Source organism: Solanum dulcamara, chromosome 2, assembly GCF_947179165.1.
Source record: "Solanum dulcamara chromosome 2, daSolDulc1.2, whole genome shotgun sequence".
Taxonomy (NCBI): domain Eukaryota; kingdom Viridiplantae; phylum Streptophyta; class Magnoliopsida; order Solanales; family Solanaceae; genus Solanum; species Solanum dulcamara.
In genome coordinates this window covers 57,948,246-57,968,509 of record NC_077238.1, presented here as the reverse complement: position 1 = coordinate 57,968,509, position 20,264 = coordinate 57,948,246, and the positions used below count along the sequence as shown (strand labels likewise).

General features: G+C 36.6%; 1 protein-coding gene across 1 annotated transcript; it reads left to right on the top strand.

Annotated features, from left to right (window-relative positions):
• The first annotated feature begins 5,987 nt into the window (after positions 1-5,987).
• LOC129880585 (PHD finger protein ALFIN-LIKE 4-like) lies at positions 5,988-15,326 on the top strand. Its single transcript, XM_055954677.1, has 5 exons — positions 5,988-6,159; positions 6,415-6,447; positions 8,301-8,529; positions 8,905-9,040; positions 14,755-15,326. The coding sequence occupies exons 1-5, from the start codon at positions 6,063-6,065 to the stop codon at positions 14,995-14,997; spliced, it is 738 nt and encodes a 245-aa protein (XP_055810652.1). The 5' UTR covers positions 5,988-6,062; the 3' UTR covers positions 14,998-15,326.
• Positions 15,327-20,264: the final 4,938 nt, after the last annotated feature.

Here is a 20,264-nt window from a genome sequence, read left to right as displayed (position 1 = left end):
ATATTTTATTCACTCAGGATCCACTAAGATGTACCATGACCTACAAGAAGTCTATTGGTGGAATGGCATAAAGAAAGGTATTGTGGAATTTGTGGCTAAGCGTCCAAATTGCCAATAAATTAATTTTGAGCATAAGAAATAAGACAGTATGGTTCAAAACATTGATATTCCTACTTGGAAGTGGGTGGATTTGAATATGGACTTCATCATAGGTTTGTCTCATACACGTCAATAGTTTGATTCCTTATGGGTTATTGTATATTGAATGAATATGTCAGCATATTTTCTTTTCGTTAAAACTTCATATTCAACTGAGGACTATGCTAGGCTTAACCTCCGAGAGATGGTGAAATTACATGACATTCTTTAACCTTCATTTATGACAGAGGCACTCAGTTCATAGATCATTTTAGAAGGGTCTTGGTACTCAGGTTAAGATTAGTACAACCTTTCACCCACAGATTGATGGCCGAACCGAAATGGCTATTCAAAATTTTAAGGATATGTTGAGAGCTTGTGTGATTAACTTTAAGGGTAATGGGGATAATCATTTGCCTTTGATCGAGTTTGCTTATAATAACAATTATTACTCAAGTATTCAGATGGCTCTGTTTGAGGCTCTCTATGGTAGGAGGTGTGGATCTCATATTGGCTGGTTTGAGATTGGTGAAGTGGCCTTGATAGGGCCCAGTCAGTCCATGAGGCCATGGAAAAAGTTTGACTCATTAGAGAAAGGTTGAGAACTGCCTAGAGTAGGCAGAAATCCTATGCTGATGTAAGAAGAGAGCTTGAATTCGAAGTTGTTGATTGGGTTTATTTGAAAATCTCACCTATGAAGGGTGAGATGAGGTTTGGTATGAAAGAAAATATCATTCCTAAATATATTGGCCCTTATCAGATTTTGTGGCATTTTGGCAAGGTAGCCTATGAGTTAGATTTACCCTCAGAGTTGGAATGGATCTGATGTTTTATATGTCCTTGTTGAAAATATGCAATGGTGATCCAACATCAATTATGCCTTTAGAGAGTGTTGGTGTGAAGGAAAGTCTCTCTTATGAAGAGGTCCCGGTTGAGATTTTAGACCATCAAGTTAGTAAGTTGAGGAATAAAGGAGGTTCTTCAGCGAAAGTCCTTTAGTGGAATCAGTTAGTTGAGGGTGATACTTAGGAAGCCGAAAAATATATGACATCCAAATATCCTCATCTCTTTCCTTCTAGTTCAGTTTCAGCGTGAGGTATTAGTTCCTCCTATGCACTCTTTGGAATTATGTGATTCAGCTATTCTTATGTTTCCCTATGCATGTATGTTCATGAAATCAGTTATAAACTTCATGTTTTAACTCAGAGTCACTCCTTTAATTTTATGTGTTTTTGCATTTATGTTGGGTAGTTTTCCCTACTCTTTTTATGCCTCGTTGAATCTCATTCAAGGACGAATGTTCTCAAGGGAGAGATATTGTAATACACCAATAGTACCTACCTCAGACAGATTCAGGAAAGTGCAGAAAAAGGTTGCTGAAGTCTGCAAATTTTTGGTTTTTATGAAAGACTTCATGGACCGTATAAGATTGCACCCGTGGAAGCCATTGTGAAGTTGACCTCAAGTTGGAAGTCCATGAAATCTTTCATGAGCCGCGTATTAGTTCGTGAACCAAACCCCCAAAACTCAATAAAATCTCATTTTTTACGAGCGCTTGTACGGTCCATAGAGATTTGTATGACCCATAGAGGCTTCCTTGGAAGAAGACCCTCGAGACTCAGATCCCCTCTACTTTCAGAACCACCTTCACTTAGATCCCCTCTACTTTCGTGAACACCTTCACAGAGTGTTAAGTGGAATACGGTCTGTGGAGGTCACCAGTAGATAGCCCCGTAAGGTTTTTAAGTCAAGGTTAGGTATTTTCCCGCTCTTTTAACTCTTACACTACGTCATTTCTAGACTAATTTGAGGACCTATAACCGTTTATAAGACTCAAACCCTCCTCATTTACTTTCATTCTCTCAAAACCCTCAAGTCTTCTTCTCCAAGTTTCTCCCAAGGTGATTTATGGATTCTTCAACCTTCAAGTCTCCTTTCCAAATTCCAATCTAGTGTTTCATCAAGGTATGTGATAAATTTATCAATGGGTTCCTCGAGATGTCAAAATCTCTTTTATGATTCTTACCCAATTTTAGGGGTTTCATGATTTGTGTATGGGTCCAATTGATTTTAAGTTTATTCTTCATGATTTATCTTATTATGCATGATTTAATAATAATTCAAGGTTTTCAATGATATTTTCATGAATATGTGCTATGCAAGTATTTTTAGATTATGATTCAAGCTATGTTGCTATACATGCACTATGATATAATGGATTTCATGAGTCAAGGATGCTTTCAGATAAAAAAATATTATGTTTAAGAATTTGTTATGCTTACAATTGAAGAACATCTCATTATGAAATATTTTCATGATTTAGATACTTTTGATTAAGTGTCTTTTATGACTATGTTATGAACTCACGATTTTAAGGAGCCACTCTTATAGTTATGTATGTTTTTCATTGGGAGTTATATTTAGCACTGAGTAGACTAGTAGAGATTGTCCATGTCCCATAACTACGTGCCACCATAAGTTTATAGGAGACTAGAGGTGAGTACTCAGTCTCAGGACTAGTGGTGAATACCCAGTCCAAGAACTAAAGACGAGTACCTAGTTTCATAATTTTGTAATGATGATGTCATTATATCATGGCAAGATATATTAGGCCCTTTTTGGTGAAAAATACACCATACTCCATGTTGTATCTCACATGGTTATATGTTGATTATGTATCTCTTAGTTTTATGTATGATTTCATAATATTGCATGACCTTGTACAATGTCTCTTCAGAATCAGATCATCAGATTCATGTTATGTTTACTTAGTCATTGCATTATGGTGTTTTCAAACTTATCACATTATCATGTCATGTTTATACACATTCTCCATACTAAGTACATCCAAGTGCTGACCATATACTTTTCTGCCTATATTGTTATAATATAGGTTTTGATGCTCCTTATCCGACTTGTGGTTAGTGATATCCTAGATTTTTCTCAATACCAAGTTGGTGAGTCCTCATGATCCGAGGACGATTCTATCTTTTGACTTTCAGTATTTTCTTTTAGTTTCAGACTTCAGAGTTAGCTAGCGGATGACATGTCCTAGTAACTTACTTATGTTTAGAGGCTATTTTAGACATTGGAGTTCCACTTATATGTTGATGCATTCAGGTGTATTTCTTATGCCATGTTAGTCGTTTGAAATATTATTCTGCTTTTCAAGTTATTTCAGTTATGTATGTTATCTTAGTGCCATGCTATGCCAGATGGTTAGCTTGGGGTCTCTCAGGGCTCTAGGCACCATGTCACGTCTAGTGGGTAGTCTTGGATCATGACAGAAAGATAGTTTATCTTAAAGCATCTAAATCATGATAATCATATATACTGAATGATACTTTATCTAAAAGCATTCTTAATTCATAAAATTCTAATAATCTGAGACATGCATATGGAACTGGCTTAGTCATGATCATGAAAATACTTGCATGCTATGGGTTCATGAAAATATCCTTGAAAACATGTAGTTAAGATCAATTCATACATAATATGATCATCCGCGGAGAAGAAAACAAAATTTAACAAGAACCTATGAGAAATCATAAAACCCTAAAATATAGAATTCAAAGCTTGAAGAAATTAGGGTTTGTTTGGGACTCAATGGGTGAAAAAGGACCCATTGATGAAGTTCCCACGTAGTTGGAGTTGAAACCTTGGATCAATTCCTTCAATGAAAGCTTGAAGATTTCAACCCTAGTTCTTGCCTTAAGAGGAAACTTGAGAGAGAAGAAATCTATTTTGTGGTGGGATTTAAGAGAATGAGAATTTAGGCTGATAGAAAACTAAATTCCACTTAAAATAACCCAAAACGACATAACATAGGAGTTTATAGAATGAGAAAATACTAAAAGACGCCTGATTAAATTCTGTCGAGCAACTTCTATAGGTGCCTACTACAAACCGTAGAAACCGTCTGTAGAAATCAGGCTGAGTCTTCAGGATTTCTAAAGATTGTACCATGAGACATGAATTACAGACCGTAAAACAAAGTATGATCCATACTAGCTACTCGTAGAAAAAGTACTGAGGTTCTGTAGTTTCAGAAGCTTCAAACTATAAGACCTAATTATAGACCCTAGTTCGTACTCCGATCTGATCATCCGTAAAAAAATATACTGAATTTGAGATTTTGAAGTCTTGAACTACATGACACATCTATGGCTTGTGATTCCTTCTACGGACCATAGAAGGTGTCTATACAAACTGATGTAGTGTAAACTGAAAATCTTTCTGAACTCTTTCTGGAGTGATTTGAGTTAGGAACGTTTGGGGAATTACAATTTTCTTATTTCTAGAACTGTCCCACTACTCGGGTAGGATTGTGTTAAACTTTCAGCCCATTTAAGACTGAGCCTTATAAGCCCAAACTTTGTTAGTCTGCTGACCCTTGAGGCTTGGGCGAGGCTGCGTCGAGGCCAGCATGTGAGCTAAATGTTATTTAATTTAAATTTTAAAAAACTATGAAAAAGAAGTTAAAACTAAAAATAGTGATTATGTAAAAAGTCTTTGTATCTTACGTAATACTTTACTCATCAAACATAAAATTATAATCACCAAGTGTGCAAGTTGCATTCATAAATACTATTTATTTGAATTTAAAATTAAAAAGAATATTATGAAAAAGAAGTAAAAACTAATAATGGTGATGATCAAAGAAGCCTTAGTATCGTACACAATACTTTACTTATTTAGCTTTAAATTTCTCGTACTAAATAATAATCATCAAGTATAAAAGTTTCATCAATCATAAAACAAAAATCCAAACACTTGTTGTTAGTCAAAATTGATTGCACGACTATACCCAAATTTAAAGTGATAGTATTTTTTAAGTGAATTTAAATATTATTAGTTTTCGAAATAAAGTTATTTGATGATGTTTAACTAAATAAATTTTCATATGAATGATGACGAAGATAAAGATGTTAATTAAGATAACTTATCATAAATATATTCAAATGCGTTTGACGATATTTGATGTTGAATAATCTATAAATTGTAGAATTGTGTATTTTCATATAATTATATGTTAGGTGATCATATGTTAAAAAGGTTAGCAAATTTGGCATACTTATAAGTTTGAATTTAGATTGGAAAAAAAATCCTAAGAGAAAGTTTTTAAAAATAATGAAGAGTTAGCCCGCTATCTTTCTAGGGTTGGATTGAGTTGGATTGGTCTAGCTTTTTAATACCTTTTCAAATGAAGGATCAATTTGCACTACTTATTTGGGCTAGGTTGAGTTGAGCTAGTCCGTTTTTACAACTCATACTTATTTTTTACTATTACTTTAGGTTTAATTGTGTAATTTAAATAAATCTCATAGTGTTAAGAACTAATTATATTATTTCTCTGCTCTTTTCCAAATTACAAAATTCCCTTAAAATTTATGAATTTTGAATACATCATTGAACTTTCAGATACATCAACAAACATCTGAATACATCGGGGAGGGATGTATCCGAGATGACAGGTAAGTATCATAGAGGGAATATAGATGTATTAGAGAGGGGATATGACATCCGGATATATAGGCGAGAGAATTATCCGAGAGGGAGATAGGGATGTATCGGCGAGAGGGGAGTGATGTATTCGAAAGGAAATTTTTGAAATTCTTTTAAATGGTAGAAAAAATTAAAAATTATGATAAAATAAGATGTGTAATTATATAATTTTTCCATTTTAAAAAACATTATGCCCCTTTTGGTCTTCGAGTCATTTTCTTACTTGGAAAAAAAGTACTAAAAGATTTATTTTCCATGTGGATTCTGGATGGATCGAAATTGAACTTGAAGTGCATTACATTTACGACAGTGCCCCTGTCATTCTTATTAGTACCACCTTCTTTTCGTACCCAAAAAGTCGTTGAAAACACTGAAGTTTCAGCAGGGAAAAGCAGTCGCTGTGTGCAAGGAAATCGGCCATGGAAGGAGGCGCACAGTATAATCCCCGCACTGTCGAGGAAGTTTTGAAGGATTTGAAAGGCCGCCGTGCCGGTTTGATCAAAGCCCTTACCACTGGTACACATTCACTTTGTTTTTCTCTCTCGCGCACACGCGCGCTCGCGCATTCCCTTGTATACCAACTGCATGTATATCCTAGTAATTCTTTTTTGCCAAAAACTTTGGCATACAAAATTCTTATTTTTCTGGGTTTAGAGACTTCAATTTGTTCTTTCAGTTTAGAGTTCTTTATTTTAATTTTCTGAGTTTTATAGTGTTGTATTATTGTACGCTGTGATACTTTAGAGGTTTAATTTGGCCATTCTTTTGCAGATGTGGAGGAATTTTATCAGCAGTGTGACCCTGGTGAGTTAGGGATCTTTACGTTCTACCGTGTTTTATATAGAATATGCATTTAATGTTTATTTATTTATTTAGTACTGTTTTTGCTCAGAAATGAGTCCAATATTTTAATTGATGCGTGGGGTTGCTTTGTGATAATGGGGTGCCGACTTCTAATTAATATAAATATATAATTCTTTGAAAATAAGAAATTAATTTGCTAATTTTCTGCTTCTAAATGTCACTGCATTATTGTTGTTTTAACCTCCTCTTTTCCGTTTTGCTGGCTTGTTTATGTGGTTGCTCTTAGGTTTTCATGAGTCTGAATTGAAGTGTGATGTATGTGCTGTTCATTTAATAGATGGTTCTATTTGTAGACACATTGTATTGATTAGCTATTTGAAGGGGGGTCTTGGAGAAATGGCAAAATTATCTCCGCGTGACCTATAGGTGACACGTTTGAGCCGTGAAAGCAGCCACTAATGCTTGCATTAGGGTAGGCTTGAAGGGGGGTCTTGGAGAAATGGCAAAATTATCTCCGCGTGACCTATAGGTGACACGTTTGAGCCGTGAAAGCAGCCACTAATGCTTGCATTAGGGTAGACTGTCTACAACCCTTTTCTGGACCCTGCTAACGTAGGATGCTTTGTGCAACGGACTGCTCTTTTCTTTTTGCAATGATTTCACTCGATTAAATCTTTTTATTGATATCCCCAAGGGGAAAGCCTGATACCCATTTGGGTCTTTGATCTTTCCTGCTCTGTCAGTAACTATTTGAAAAAAAAACATTTTTCTTTGAGTGGAAGGATGTTATTTGCATCCGTAATCTGGAGGAGGGGGTGGGGAGGAGGACAAATGAAATAATGGTCCTTTCCTAAGTGGCTATATAGTTCATAGTTCATTTGTCTAGCAAACACATCTTTTGAAGAGTGATAATCCATTACTCTGGCCCTTACTATTGAAGAACCATCTGTTCACAATTTACTTCAATCACCTTACTGTGTTTTGAGATTTTGTAAGGGATGTTCAAGAGTCTGCACAACACCCCCAACCCCCCTCATTTGTTTTCTTAGAATGGCGACCTCCTCTAACCTTAGGTGAGTGTAATGTGAATCAGTTCATGATTACTAGTATGATGAGGGAAAAAAATAATAAAACAAGACAAAAAGATTAACAGTGAAAGGTATATTTGAACATGCAAGTTTATCAAAATAATTTCCTACAAAACTTGTCCGTCCACTAGACTTGATACTTATACATTGCTTGAGCTAGCCTGAAGATGTGTCAATCGTTTCCTTGCTGCCATCACTCAGTTGTTTTCACAAACTTGACTCCAGCTTCCAATGTTTGGGCATTTTAAGTTGAAATATCTTGGACGGCTAATTGTTCAACTTTCTTATATTGGGCTAGTTTGTGGCTTGAAATGTTGATAGGTCCATGAATTTAGGGCGCAAAATCTGTCTAATACATTTGGCTCGACTGCAAAGCTTTGTGCTCTATTTATTATCTTAATGGGGTAAGCCACATCAAACCGTTTGTTCTATATTCCCCATGACAGTGATCATGGAAAATCTTATAGTTTTTCATAATCCTGACCTATGAATTCCATGAAAAGAATGCAACATTTTTCTCAGAATAGAGCCTGAAATATCTTTTAGCGTAATAAGACTTCTGATCCTGGAGTGTCTACCTTAGACAATTAAAACAGATGTTCAAATACTTTTATGTTTTTTAAAGGATTTTTATGGTTTATTTAACATATTATTTTATTGCTTAACTTTTCTGAAAAATATATTAGGTCATCTGAAACTTTTTGATGATATCTCAATCTCGAAATTTTCTTTTCACTCTCTTTCTCTCTCATTAAAACCTTGCAGAAAAGGAAAATCTTTGCCTCTATGGATTTCCAAGCGAGCAATGGGAAGTCAATTTGCCAGCTGAGGAGGTGCCTCCTGAGCTTCCAGAGCCAGCACTAGGTATAAACTTTGCCAGAGATGGGATGCAGGAAAAGGACTGGTTGGCCCTAGTTGCTGTTCACAGTGATGCATGGTTGCTCTCTGTTGCCTTTTATTTTGGTGCCAGATTTGGCTTTGACAAAGCTGATAGGTACGTACACTTTGTTGTTTTTTTGGACAGATTTTACAAAAACAGTTGTGTTGCCTTTTGCCTTCCTTTTCTGTGTGTATTCAATCTTCCTTTGATGAATGCCTTATCAAAAGAAAAAAAAACAATCTTCCTTTGATGAATTTGTTTTTGCAGTTCATCTTTTATATTTATTTATTGTGGACATATAGCCTACCAGGAGCTGGTTATTGTGTTAAGTGACTAAGCAGTGTTACTCTGTAAAGCCCTTGTATGTGAATGGTCAGAGGAGATGCATGTGCATGTTCTGTTCATGAATAGAAAAACAGTTATCTACTTAGTTTACTAAATTGAAAAGCTTCCTGTTTTACCTAAACATTTGTGGTTTCTCTGATTCAGGAAACGCCTGTTCAATATGATAAATGAGCTGCCAACTATTTATGAAATTGTCACTGGAGCTGCCAAGAAGCAAGTAAAAGATAGATCATCAGTCTCTAATCATAGCAGCAACAAATCCAAGTCAAACTCTAAAGTGGTACGACACTATCACTCTGAAACCCTATACCAAAATAAAAATTGTTGCTTCTTTGATAACCATTGTCTGCAGTATTCATTTAAAAGATAGCAAGTGGTACTCTCTCACAAAATCCTTGGACTCTCAGACCATAGGCCACTAAATATTAACCTTGAAATTTAAGGTTGTAGTATAAAAATAGATATCCCAAAAAGAAGAAAGGGGGGTTGTGGCCTGAAAGTATTGGTCAAGATAGCAGCTATGGGAGTTGGGGTTTGACCCACGGATATCAGATCCATCTTTTGCTTGCTAATATTTGTTTATATTTTTGTGAATTATTTACTTCAGCCTGAGGTGTAAGTAGGGACTTGTATGCCTAACTCGTATTGTGTATAGTGACTCATATGCATAGTAATTAGTCCGAAGAGGACAATTATAGTGACTTGCACAATTTGTTTTATTAGATAAATAATATGGATGACTCTAGCATTTGTGCATTTTTCTCCTATAGTTAATATTGGTGAAATGGGGCCGAATCGAGTGGAACTGATATAGAGGATATAATAAATGGCTCACCCCAACTAGTTTGAGAGTAAGGGTTAGATGACCGTGGCAGATCCACATGGTAAAATATGGTGCACTTGAACCCATTCTCTTGACTAGATCTGTGGAACATGCATACATATTTGGTTAGAAATGGCTACATGTCATAAGGTGCACTGATGTACACGGCAAATAACATTTGTGGTCTTCCTTTTAGATGATATTGTTTTCGATTTTATCTTTTCCCTTCTTACATATTATTCTCTTTTGTTTTTTTTTCTCTTATTCACTGGGTATGTTGTTGTTGTGGTTTCTTTTTCTTTTATCTCTTTCTTTCTATTTTCCAATATGCTATACCTTTTTTTCTCTTTCCATTCTTTCTTTTCTCACAAGTTCATTTATCATCTTTCCTATGTTATTAATCATTAATACATAAATGAATTTTACGTAACCTGATAATTTTAAAAGTTTACATTTTTGACATATAAAAATACTTTTTCTGGAAAAAGAAAAACAGATATTTTTTTTCCTTTTCTCTTTCTGATAGCTTTCAAATATAATTAGTTTTTTTTTATCTCTGAACTTGCAAGTCTGATATCCGATTCCCAGATGCGTTCCTCTCCTATCTCCAGTAGAGGTGCACCCATCTTCTTGAAAGCCTAGGTCCACTTTTGTTAGTTGATAGGTGAATTCAGGAAAAGAACTAGATTTGTAAATTTTGTATTCAATCTAAATAGTAATTCTACAAATAAAGAGAAAAGTAGCAGAGAAGACTAAGCCCCCTACTCTCCCCCTTTAAGGTTCTACAACACTCTGCTACCTACTACCTTCTACCGTAATTCTCAACCTCCAAACCTTTCTATGTAGGGTCATGTCCTCAATCAGTTGGAGTTGAGCTATGTCTTGTCAAATCACCCCCACCTAGTTCTTTTTTGGCGTAACTTTCCTAACACCCATTATGGCCAACCTTTCATACCTCCTAGTTGGTCCATTTGTGACTTCTCTACACATGCCCGAACCATCTCAGTGTAGCTTTCCTCATCTTTTCCTCCACAGAGGCCATTTCCACCTTGCCCCAAATATTTTCATTCTTAATCATATCCCTCCTAGTATGCCCACAAATCCATTTATGCATCCTCATCTCTGCTATCTCATCTTTTGAATATGAGCATTCTTGCCTGGCAGCACTCTGCCCCATACACCAATGTAGGTCTAACCACCGTTTTGTTGAACTTACTTTTAAGCCTTGGTGTCACATTCTTATCACACAAAACCTCAGAAGCGAGCCTCTATTTCACCCATTCGACACCAATACGGCGTGCTACAACCTCGTCAATCTCCCATGTACCTTGTATTATAAACCAAAGATACTTGAAATTACCTCTCTTAAGAATAACTTGTGTAGCAATCTTTACCTCCGCTTCCACCTCATGTGCTATGTCACTAAACTTGCACACCAAGTACTCAGCCTTCGTCCTGCTAAATCTAAACCTTTAGACTCTAGGGTCTGTCTCCAAACTTCTAGCCTCATTATCTCGCCCATGCGTCTCGTCAATCAAAACTATCATCTGCAAATAGCATGCACTATGACACCTTCCTCTAAATATGTTATGTCAATTCATCCAACACTAAGGCAAACAAAAACGAGCTGAGGGATGATTCTTGGTGCAACCCCATCATATTTGGGAAGTGTTCTGAGTCTCCTTCCAATATTTTCACCTGAGTCTTGGCATCATCATACATGTCCTTAATTGCCCTAGTGTAAGCCACATGTACACCTCTAGACTCCAAACATCTCCACAGTTGCTCCTTAGGAACTTTGTCGTAGGCTTTTTCTAAGTCATTAAACACCATATATAATCTATAAAAAGTTGAATGGCTTCTACAGTGGACCAAACATTCATAGTGTGACTTAGTAGCTTTATTACCCCTATAGTTGTTGGAATTTGGTAAATCACCTTTGTTCTTGAACACCAGAATTATAGTAGTCTCCCTCCATTCTTCCAGTAGCCAAGTCGTCCTAAGGATCACATTATACGACTCAATCAACCACTTCAACCCTACTATTCCTATGTTGTTCCAACATTCTACAGGATTCTCTTCTGGATCGATCGTTTTTCCAGTCTCCATCTTACGAATCGCCCCCTCAACCTTCGCAAACTTTATGCTCCTACAATACCTAAAATTCCTATGACTCTTGGAGTGCTCCTACTCTCCTAGCACAATAACCGTGTCCTCTCTTCATTCAATAACTTATGGAAATATGTATGTCATTTTTATCCAATGGGTGCATCTTCAACCAAAACTTAGTAGTCATTCTCGTCTTTGATAAACTTCACTAGGTCCAGACAATGAGCTCTCCTCTATCTCGTCTTGGTGAGCCTATACAACTTTCTGTCACCACCCTTGCCCCGACCTTCGATCTCTTTATACAAATGCTTAAATGCCGACATTTTAGCTGTTGTAACCGCTAACTTTGCTTCCTTCTTAGTTGTCTTATATCTCTCTATTCTTCCTCTTGTCCTCCTTGTTTATGCTTTCCACTAATGCCTTATATGCATCCTTCTTGGCCTCCACTTTCTCCTGGACCTCTCCATTCTACCACCATTTCCCTTTAAGACCACCTAACTTACCCCTCGAGACCCTTCCCTAATGCAGTTGATTGTCCTAGTCCATATACTATTTGCAACCCTGGTACTCTCCCAAGCCCTCATAGCCATCAACTTCTCCCCCAACTCCCAAACTTTGGCAATGGTCAAGCCTCCCCACTTAATCCTTGGTTGGCCATAAACAATCCTCTTCTTCCTCTTCATCTTGATGTGTAATTCATAACTGTAAAGATATGACACTTAGGCCTAACTCAACCTCAAAAGCTAGCTCGTGAGGGAAGGTTTGTCCAAGTCCATATAAGGAGATCAATTTTCCATCCCTCTATCGGCGTGGGACTTCTTAACACTCCTCCGCACACCCAGACCTCTACTGGAGCGTGAACACTTATAAATGGGGGACCAAAATCAATTAACAACAAATTGGGATGAATTTGGCTCTGATATCATGTAAAGATATGGCACATGAGCTTAACTCAACTCCAAAAATTAGCTCATGAGGGGAGGTTTGACCAAATCCATATAAGAAGACCAATTTCTCATCCATCTAGCGATGTGGGACTTCTTAAACAATAACCACAAGGTTATGCTGAGTAGTTAGGTTCTCGCTTGGGATTAACCTTGCACTCCTTGCATTAATCTCTATCACTCCTCTTGAGGAGGAGTAGGTAATTTATCTGAGTCTTAGTCACTTCACTACAGTAGGTCACCAAGCGCTCCTCTCTTTTCTGTAAACTTGAGTTAGCACGACCAAGTCAAAAGCCTTCGTGAAATCCAAAAGCGCAACTCCCCCATCGTTCCTATGTCCAAAGCCAAAACTTCCATGAACATCTTCGTATCCCCTCGAAGTGCTCCCTATGTGTCCACTGAAATAACCTCCCACAAAAATCTCCTCGGTGTGCGGGTTGCCTCTCACCACCTCATCCAGTTCCTCCTAGAAGCACTTCTTAACATCCTCGTCCGAACAAGCTTGACTAACTATGTTAAAAATCACCCCACCCACAACTAGCTTAATAGTCATCATTCTATCGTTCACTCTCTTAACCTCGACGACATGCTCCTGAGATCCATATCTACCGAAATGCCTACACCATTCCTATCCTTTAAAACCTCTTGTGTACCACAACTTAAAATCATCTACATCCCTCACCTTGGTTCTCACCCATCTAGTTTCCTAAACACAAGCTGCGTTGATTTTCCTCTTCCGGGGAATCTTCACTAACTCTATCGACTTCCCCGTTAAAGTACCTTCAGGACCCAACTCTCAACCTAGGATCTCCCTTGGTACCCTTTCCACCCCTTCCTTACACCCCCAACCCCAGCCGAGGACAAGACCTTAGTCTACCATCAAGTTCCAAAGCCACTAACATCATTTATACATGAGGACAAGAATTGAAACTAGAAGGCAAGAACCAAACACTATCTAGTAGTAAATCAAAGTGCTTCAGCAGAATACTAAATCAAAGTAATATACTGCAATGAAGGTAAGCACACAGTAAAACAGAGTTGTTTCAATAGAACAAGAACTTTAAAGAAGCAGGTAAAAATAAAAAGAATTTTAAAGAAGCAAAGAACTGAAACTACGGGCAAGAATCAACAATACAGCAGAAAATAAAATAAAATAATATAGCAACTGAGGTTCACAAACACGTAGCTATTCAAGAAACGAGGCAGTAAAGCAATGACAATTTTGTGTTAAATGTAGATATAGCTGAGAGTTGAGACGGAACCTGTTTTGCGCTTGAGGGACACAGGAAACCTAGTTTTGGTAGTTGCCAGAGTTTGCTGCCGGTGTTATCAGAAGGTCATCGGTGATCTATACCATCCAGATCTGTTCCTTTACGGCTAGATCTGGACGCTGGTGGAGGAGAATGGTCGGAACCCTAAACCCAGTAGGCGGTAAGATGGATGGAGGAAGATGACCAGGGGTTCTTGTGGGAGAGTGAGTTAGGCTTAGGTTTCTATGTTACTGTGTAAGTTGTGACTTGTGGGAGTGAGTCGGGCTTTTGGCTTTGGTGATGTAGTAGGCAATAAATAAATGAAGAAGTTATTTTGCATTCTCATGAGCTAATTGAGTGACTTTTTGTGGGGTGTATGCTTATGCCCATAGTTTGAAGAGGCAGTGTTAGAGGTAAGACGGAAGTTTTCAATATTTAAGCTGTTCTAATACTGACATATAGTTCAGTTGGTCTGAATGTTGTGTTTTCACAATTATCTTGCTAGTATTCAGTTTTAATTAAAAATGAATTTCATTTTGCTGAATTTGGTGTTCATTAATTTTCGGGTCGAGTTGCCTTGTAAATTGCAGTTGTGCCTGTTTTGAGTTTTCTTTTTATGCTATAAGTTTTACTATTTCCTTAACCTTAGTTCCTCATATTGTGTTCCCATTACTATCTATGATTTCTTTACCGCATGCACCAGGTTTTGTTAATCTTATTTGATACTAGACTCTGTCTCCTGCCATACATTCACCAGATTATCATAGATAAACCTTTAAAGGCAGATTCATGGCTTGAGTGCAATTCTTTATGCATGCATTGAACTTAACAACTAGGTGTATTGACATAGTTTCGCATTGAAATCTAGGGTAAATACGCAAAGGTTGAAGTAAAAGACGAAGAAGATGGATTAGATGAAGAGGAGGAAGAGCATGGCGATACCCTATGTGGGGCATGTGGTGAGAACTATGCATCAGATGAATTCTGGATTTGTTGTGACTTATGCGAGAGGTGGTTCCATGGGAAGTGCGTGAAGATCACGCCTGCGAAGGCTGAGCATATAAAGCAGTACAAATGTCCATCATGCAGCAACAAGAGGCCACGCCCTTGACATCCTGTTGAATTTTCTGAGTTCCACCGTTATATGCGTCTCATGTAGGACTCAGCACACTGCCATATTACATACATCAGCATGTGGCATGTTCATTCAAAATTTCTGGTCCTTGCTCTTTGTTTTCTGGATAATCTACTAGGTAAAATTGCTAGGGTGCTCCTCCATTGGACTTAAATTGGACAACATAGGGACTTCTTGTAGGAAAGAATCTTCCTGTGATTAATGCTAACTTGTGTAAAATTTAGCTGAAGTATGTTGTCAGGTATAATTTAGTTGTTGAACCATTTGGACCTTGATGTTTTATTTTGAAAATCGTGTTAATCTTATTTGAAAATCGTGTCAATCGATTGAATGTTTCTATGAGCGGATGCCTTGTTTTTGTGGTTGCAGCTTGTGATCTTGTTGACGAGGCATAGAATAGGCAAAATAAAGATGAAGGAATAATGAATTATAGGAGGACAATGAGTTTGACGTGAGAACTGAAAGGTGCTAGTGTTGGTTCGTTAGCAGCATCATATATTGAAAACATGCATCTTTCAGTTTTCTCTATCTGCTACTCTTGTGGGTTATCAACTACCTATTTAGATACATGGAATTTCTCTGTATGTAGCAAGCCAACTTCCTTCAAAATTGTCCATTTAAGATATTGTAGTATAATATTATACCTGTGTTCACCCACTTTGACTTCCTCATCGTCACAACCAGGTCTCACACAATACCAGAAGAACCTTATGAACCTCTCTTTTTGGTAAACAGTCATTTCCATTCAACCAAAAAGAAGACAATAATACATATGTTTCTCTAAAACAGGACCTAAGGATAAGAATATCTTCAAAATTTCCAAATACAGTGATTTTTGTTTTATTTATTTAGTTTCTTGACCAAAGGCCCACTACAGCAAAAAGAGGTTTCTGTCAGCTGGAGACACTCCTGCCTGTGATGTGTGTATGCTGAACAACTTCCTCGCACAATCTGTCTGCTGAAGTAGTCCCTCTTTGAAATCTACTGATCAAATTTCTATCTCTTCAAATCAGATATACCAACATGCCAAATACACAGGTAACAATAGTCCACTGCCCAGATTTCTTTTAGCTTTTCTATTTTGTCCAATTAACTTCAAATGACCAGTCACCTATTGGTCTTTGATGTCCCAATCAACTAGCATCCTGGTCCGCGATATCTCAATGTAAGGACATGCGAAAAACATATTGTCAAATAGCTTACAGATAGACCACAAAATACAGGTTTGAGGCACTTGAATTCCAAATTTCAACAACCTATCTACAATTGCCAACCTCCCCTGATCAGCAAGTAGAGATTGACTTTGAATTTGAATGTAGTTAAGGTTGCAAAATCATACTCTTCCAGGGTGCTCTTTGATACTGAGGTGATAGCATATGGTATAGTTTCCTGATGACCTGGTTCAAAACCCAATAGTAGCACATCTAGCTCAATTATCTAGCAGAATATGGTACAGGTTCTTGAAGTTAAACCTTCCACCCTGGTGGAGTTGAGACAGTCCATTCGTGAGATCACCTTGAATGCTGATGTGAGGTCAAAATATATATATTTTTAATCATTATTTACTTCATATTTAATATTTTTATTTATCCTTTTTGAGCATAAATTTTATGAACTGTGCTAAATTGTGTATTTTATTTATAGGATTAATCTGATGTGAAAATAATGAAAATTGGAGCCAAAACGAATTAAAAATGAAAGACTGAAGAAGGAAATCAATCAAGCAGCTTAATGTATTAAATTGAATAATATATATATATATATATATATATATATATATATATATATATATATATATAATGAAATTGTGACTGTTGCCGCATGGCAGCCAACCATGGAAGGCAGCGACAAAAGTTCACGCGCACAGTGTCATGCACAAATCCAATTTTTTTGGGTTTTGGTTTCCTAATTAGTTTTGGACACAATTATTTTATTTTGAATTTTTTTCTACACCTATAAATATTTCATAAAAATTAATTTTGAGGGAATAAACTTTTACTTTTGACCTACGGTTCTTTTCTTCTTCTTCTTTTCTTAAAAACATTAATAGCTAATTTTTCCTACAGGTGATAGTATAATATTATTTTGCTTTGGTTGAAGATGGGTTCTTGTATATGATTACTCCTATATTCTTGCTTTTACTATTTTAATGTTTGATCACCATTAGAATAAATTTGTTATCTACCTGAAGCTCGAGAGACGGAAAGGAGATATAACACTAGAATATAGGGAACATGTTTTTTCTAGAATTGCCTAAGATAATTCGTATATAGGATGCCCGTGACACATACCTATACACCATGTTTGGTTACTAAACAGGATGATAGGATTAATGTTGTTGGTTCATGTTTATCCTCACTCAATGATGTAATTAGTCCGTCAACAAAGGTAGGCAATTAAAGGTCGAGAGACCATGATTGTAAAATCAATCCTGTAAATCAGTAATTTAATAACCTATCAAAAACCAAAGTAAGAAATATTATGCTTGAACTCATGTTAAGCTGCAACCCTGAGTTTTCCCTCAATCATTGTAAGTATATTTCATTGTTTACTTCTTGCATCTGTTAGCTTATAATTATTAGTCGCATTCTTTTAGCTTGCTTAAATAAGTAGTTAGATTTAATATAATTTAGCAAAATAGTTAATTGACAAGTCACTGTGGGTTCGACATCCGGCTCCTAAAAAGAGACACTATATTACTTGTGAGACCGCGTACACTTGCATGTGCTTTAGCAGTCTCAAGTTTTTGGCCCCGTTGCCGGGGACTTAGAAATTAATTATTTTCTAGGTTTTATTTTTTCTTTTTCTTTTTTTTTAAGTTTGTTTTTTTAATTTTTTTCAGATATATATCATTTAAAAATAATAATTGATAATCGTATTGATATGGATGAGTGTGATAAATGGTGGTTGGGTAATGGATATTCGTGTCAGTATTGTGGAGGACCCACTATCCAATCTTTTGAATGGAATATGTCATATATGTGGTGGTCAAGATGGTCATTGGAATGACTGTCCTAACTCTAATTCCCTTCCCCCAAGCCCCTATTATGAGTCTTCTGTTGTTTGTGATTTTGGCAGGAGTAGTGAAGTGGAGGATGCGGAACAAGAAGCTTGCACTTTTGAGTTGTTAAAGCAAGTAATGAAACAACAAAAGAAAATAAGGGAAGTCATGAAAATAACTTGTTCAAAACTCATGAAAATGCAGGCTATGATTGACACTTGAAATCTCCAAGTTACAGACCTAGTGTCACCACCCAAAAACCGAGGTCATGATGACACACATCTCAAAATCCAACCTGATGTGTAAACCTAAAAGTAAAACTCATACGAGACTCTCAAAGGAAATGTCATGCCACAATTTAAATAAAAAGAAAGACAATGAAGAAATTATCCCAAAACCTAGTGTCGTAAGTATAAAGAACATCTAATATAAGGTTCGAGTCTAAAAATACAACATAAGTCTCTGACTGATACAAAAGACTGAGAAATAAAGATAGACTAGTGACGATCCAAATTTTGGGACCTCATCACTAATATGAGAATATACAATACGCTAGAATATCAGTGCCACATGAGATACCCTGACTAGTATCTGCATCAAAAAGGGACACAGAAGTAGGGGTGAGTACAATTCACATGTACTCAGTAGATTTTATCCAATTGAGTATAATAAATTAATCAAACCTATGAAATAAACTAAGCAATGCTTCCACCTGCATACAGAAAAGTCTCACTTCGGCATCGGTGCCGCCAGTTTATATATATAATGGCGCGATTAAAGTAAACTCATAATAACAGCTCATAATCACAATTAACCAGATAATTCAAGAAGCACAGATAGCAATGCAATGCAATGCAACATGATGATGTAATGATGTGGTGGCACAGTGGAATCAACACTATCGCATACACTTGCCGACATGTGCTGTCAAGCAGGAACCATGAGGGTCTCACAGACCATATACCTTAATCACAATATCTCATTATCCTTGCCACCATCTCGTGGTCAAGAGATCACAATGCATCCACTACCCTGCCGTAAAACTGCCTCGGTCAGGGAATCAAGATACAATGGTTTAAAAGTGTTTTATTTTCTTTCTCAAAAAGAATTTTCATATTTCTCAACTTCTCATGTTTCATGATATGATGAATGAGGATGAATACATCAAAACACATATGATATGAAAGCAATATTCAACGCAACATGTAGTACAAGGTTCAAAGTTCTCAAAACTTAACCTACACATGATACTCAGTCTCAATAAATAGAAATGGGAATGAAATATTTCAATTTAAGTGTTCACCACTTTCTCAACAATATTTCAATATTCAGGCATGCTCAAAATCACCAACTCAACCCCTCAGGCAAGCATCATAAGTCAAATAATATCATCAAGCCTCTCTCATAGGCAAACCATGAATCACATGCTCTCAAAGCAAATAAGATAACAAATACGGTCCCTACACGGGCTATGTAGTACAAATAAGCCCCCACATGACAACACATTAATAAATAAGGCCCAACAGGGCATCACAATATATATAACATTCTCAAATCATACTACAACCCCATCCCAAAGTCTATAACATATAAATAACTAATTATCCATCTCAGTCTCAAAGAAGAATAGACAAATCTACCTCAATTGCTGAAACCGCACTCGAACACCTCCACCAAACAAGCAACTCTCGAATTCAACACCCTAAATGACAATCCACTATCAACAATGGAACATACACATCACAAGGAGTCCAATGACACCCATATTGATAGATTTCAGAATCGGGGGTAAAATGGTCCAAAAATTAATTATTTTTGTCACGACCCAAGCCTAGGGCCTAGATGTGACATGACGAATGAGAAACCCAAAAGTACCTCAAACAAGCCTCTTAGCATTCTTTTAGCCTTTCATAGGTAATGACGATAAATGAAGAAACGGAAATTATAATAGTAAATATTCAACTTACATATGTCCAACAATACCTCTAACTATTAGATTTAACGGGGCTAAGACAAGTCCCTAGCTCACCCTTAATCATAATAGAAGAAATACCATAGTAAAATATCTCAACATGTCATAAGCTAGAAATATAAAGGAGTATTGTTCCTGAAACATGGGAACTCACCAAAAGTAGTCTTCAAACGAAGTCTCAACTAGCCACGTGGAGGAAAACGAGGAGGAGCACCGATCCCTACATGGTGATATCATGTAGGCAAAAGAGTATGCGTTAGTACTTTGAAT

Bases quoted from the DNA above. Each gene is read 5' to 3' on its own strand.
- LOC129880585 (XM_055954677.1), top strand. From the start codon at position 6,063: ATGGAAGGAGGCGCACAGTATAATCCCCGCACTGTCGAGGAAGTTTTG. The intron at 6,448-8,300 runs GTGAGTTAGGGA...AAAACCTTGCAG, and splicing joins TTATCAGCAGTGTGACCCTG to AAAAGGAAAATCTTTGCCTC. The intron at 8,530-8,904 runs GTACGTACACTT...TCTCTGATTCAG, and splicing joins GGCTTTGACAAAGCTGATAG to GAAACGCCTGTTCAATATGA.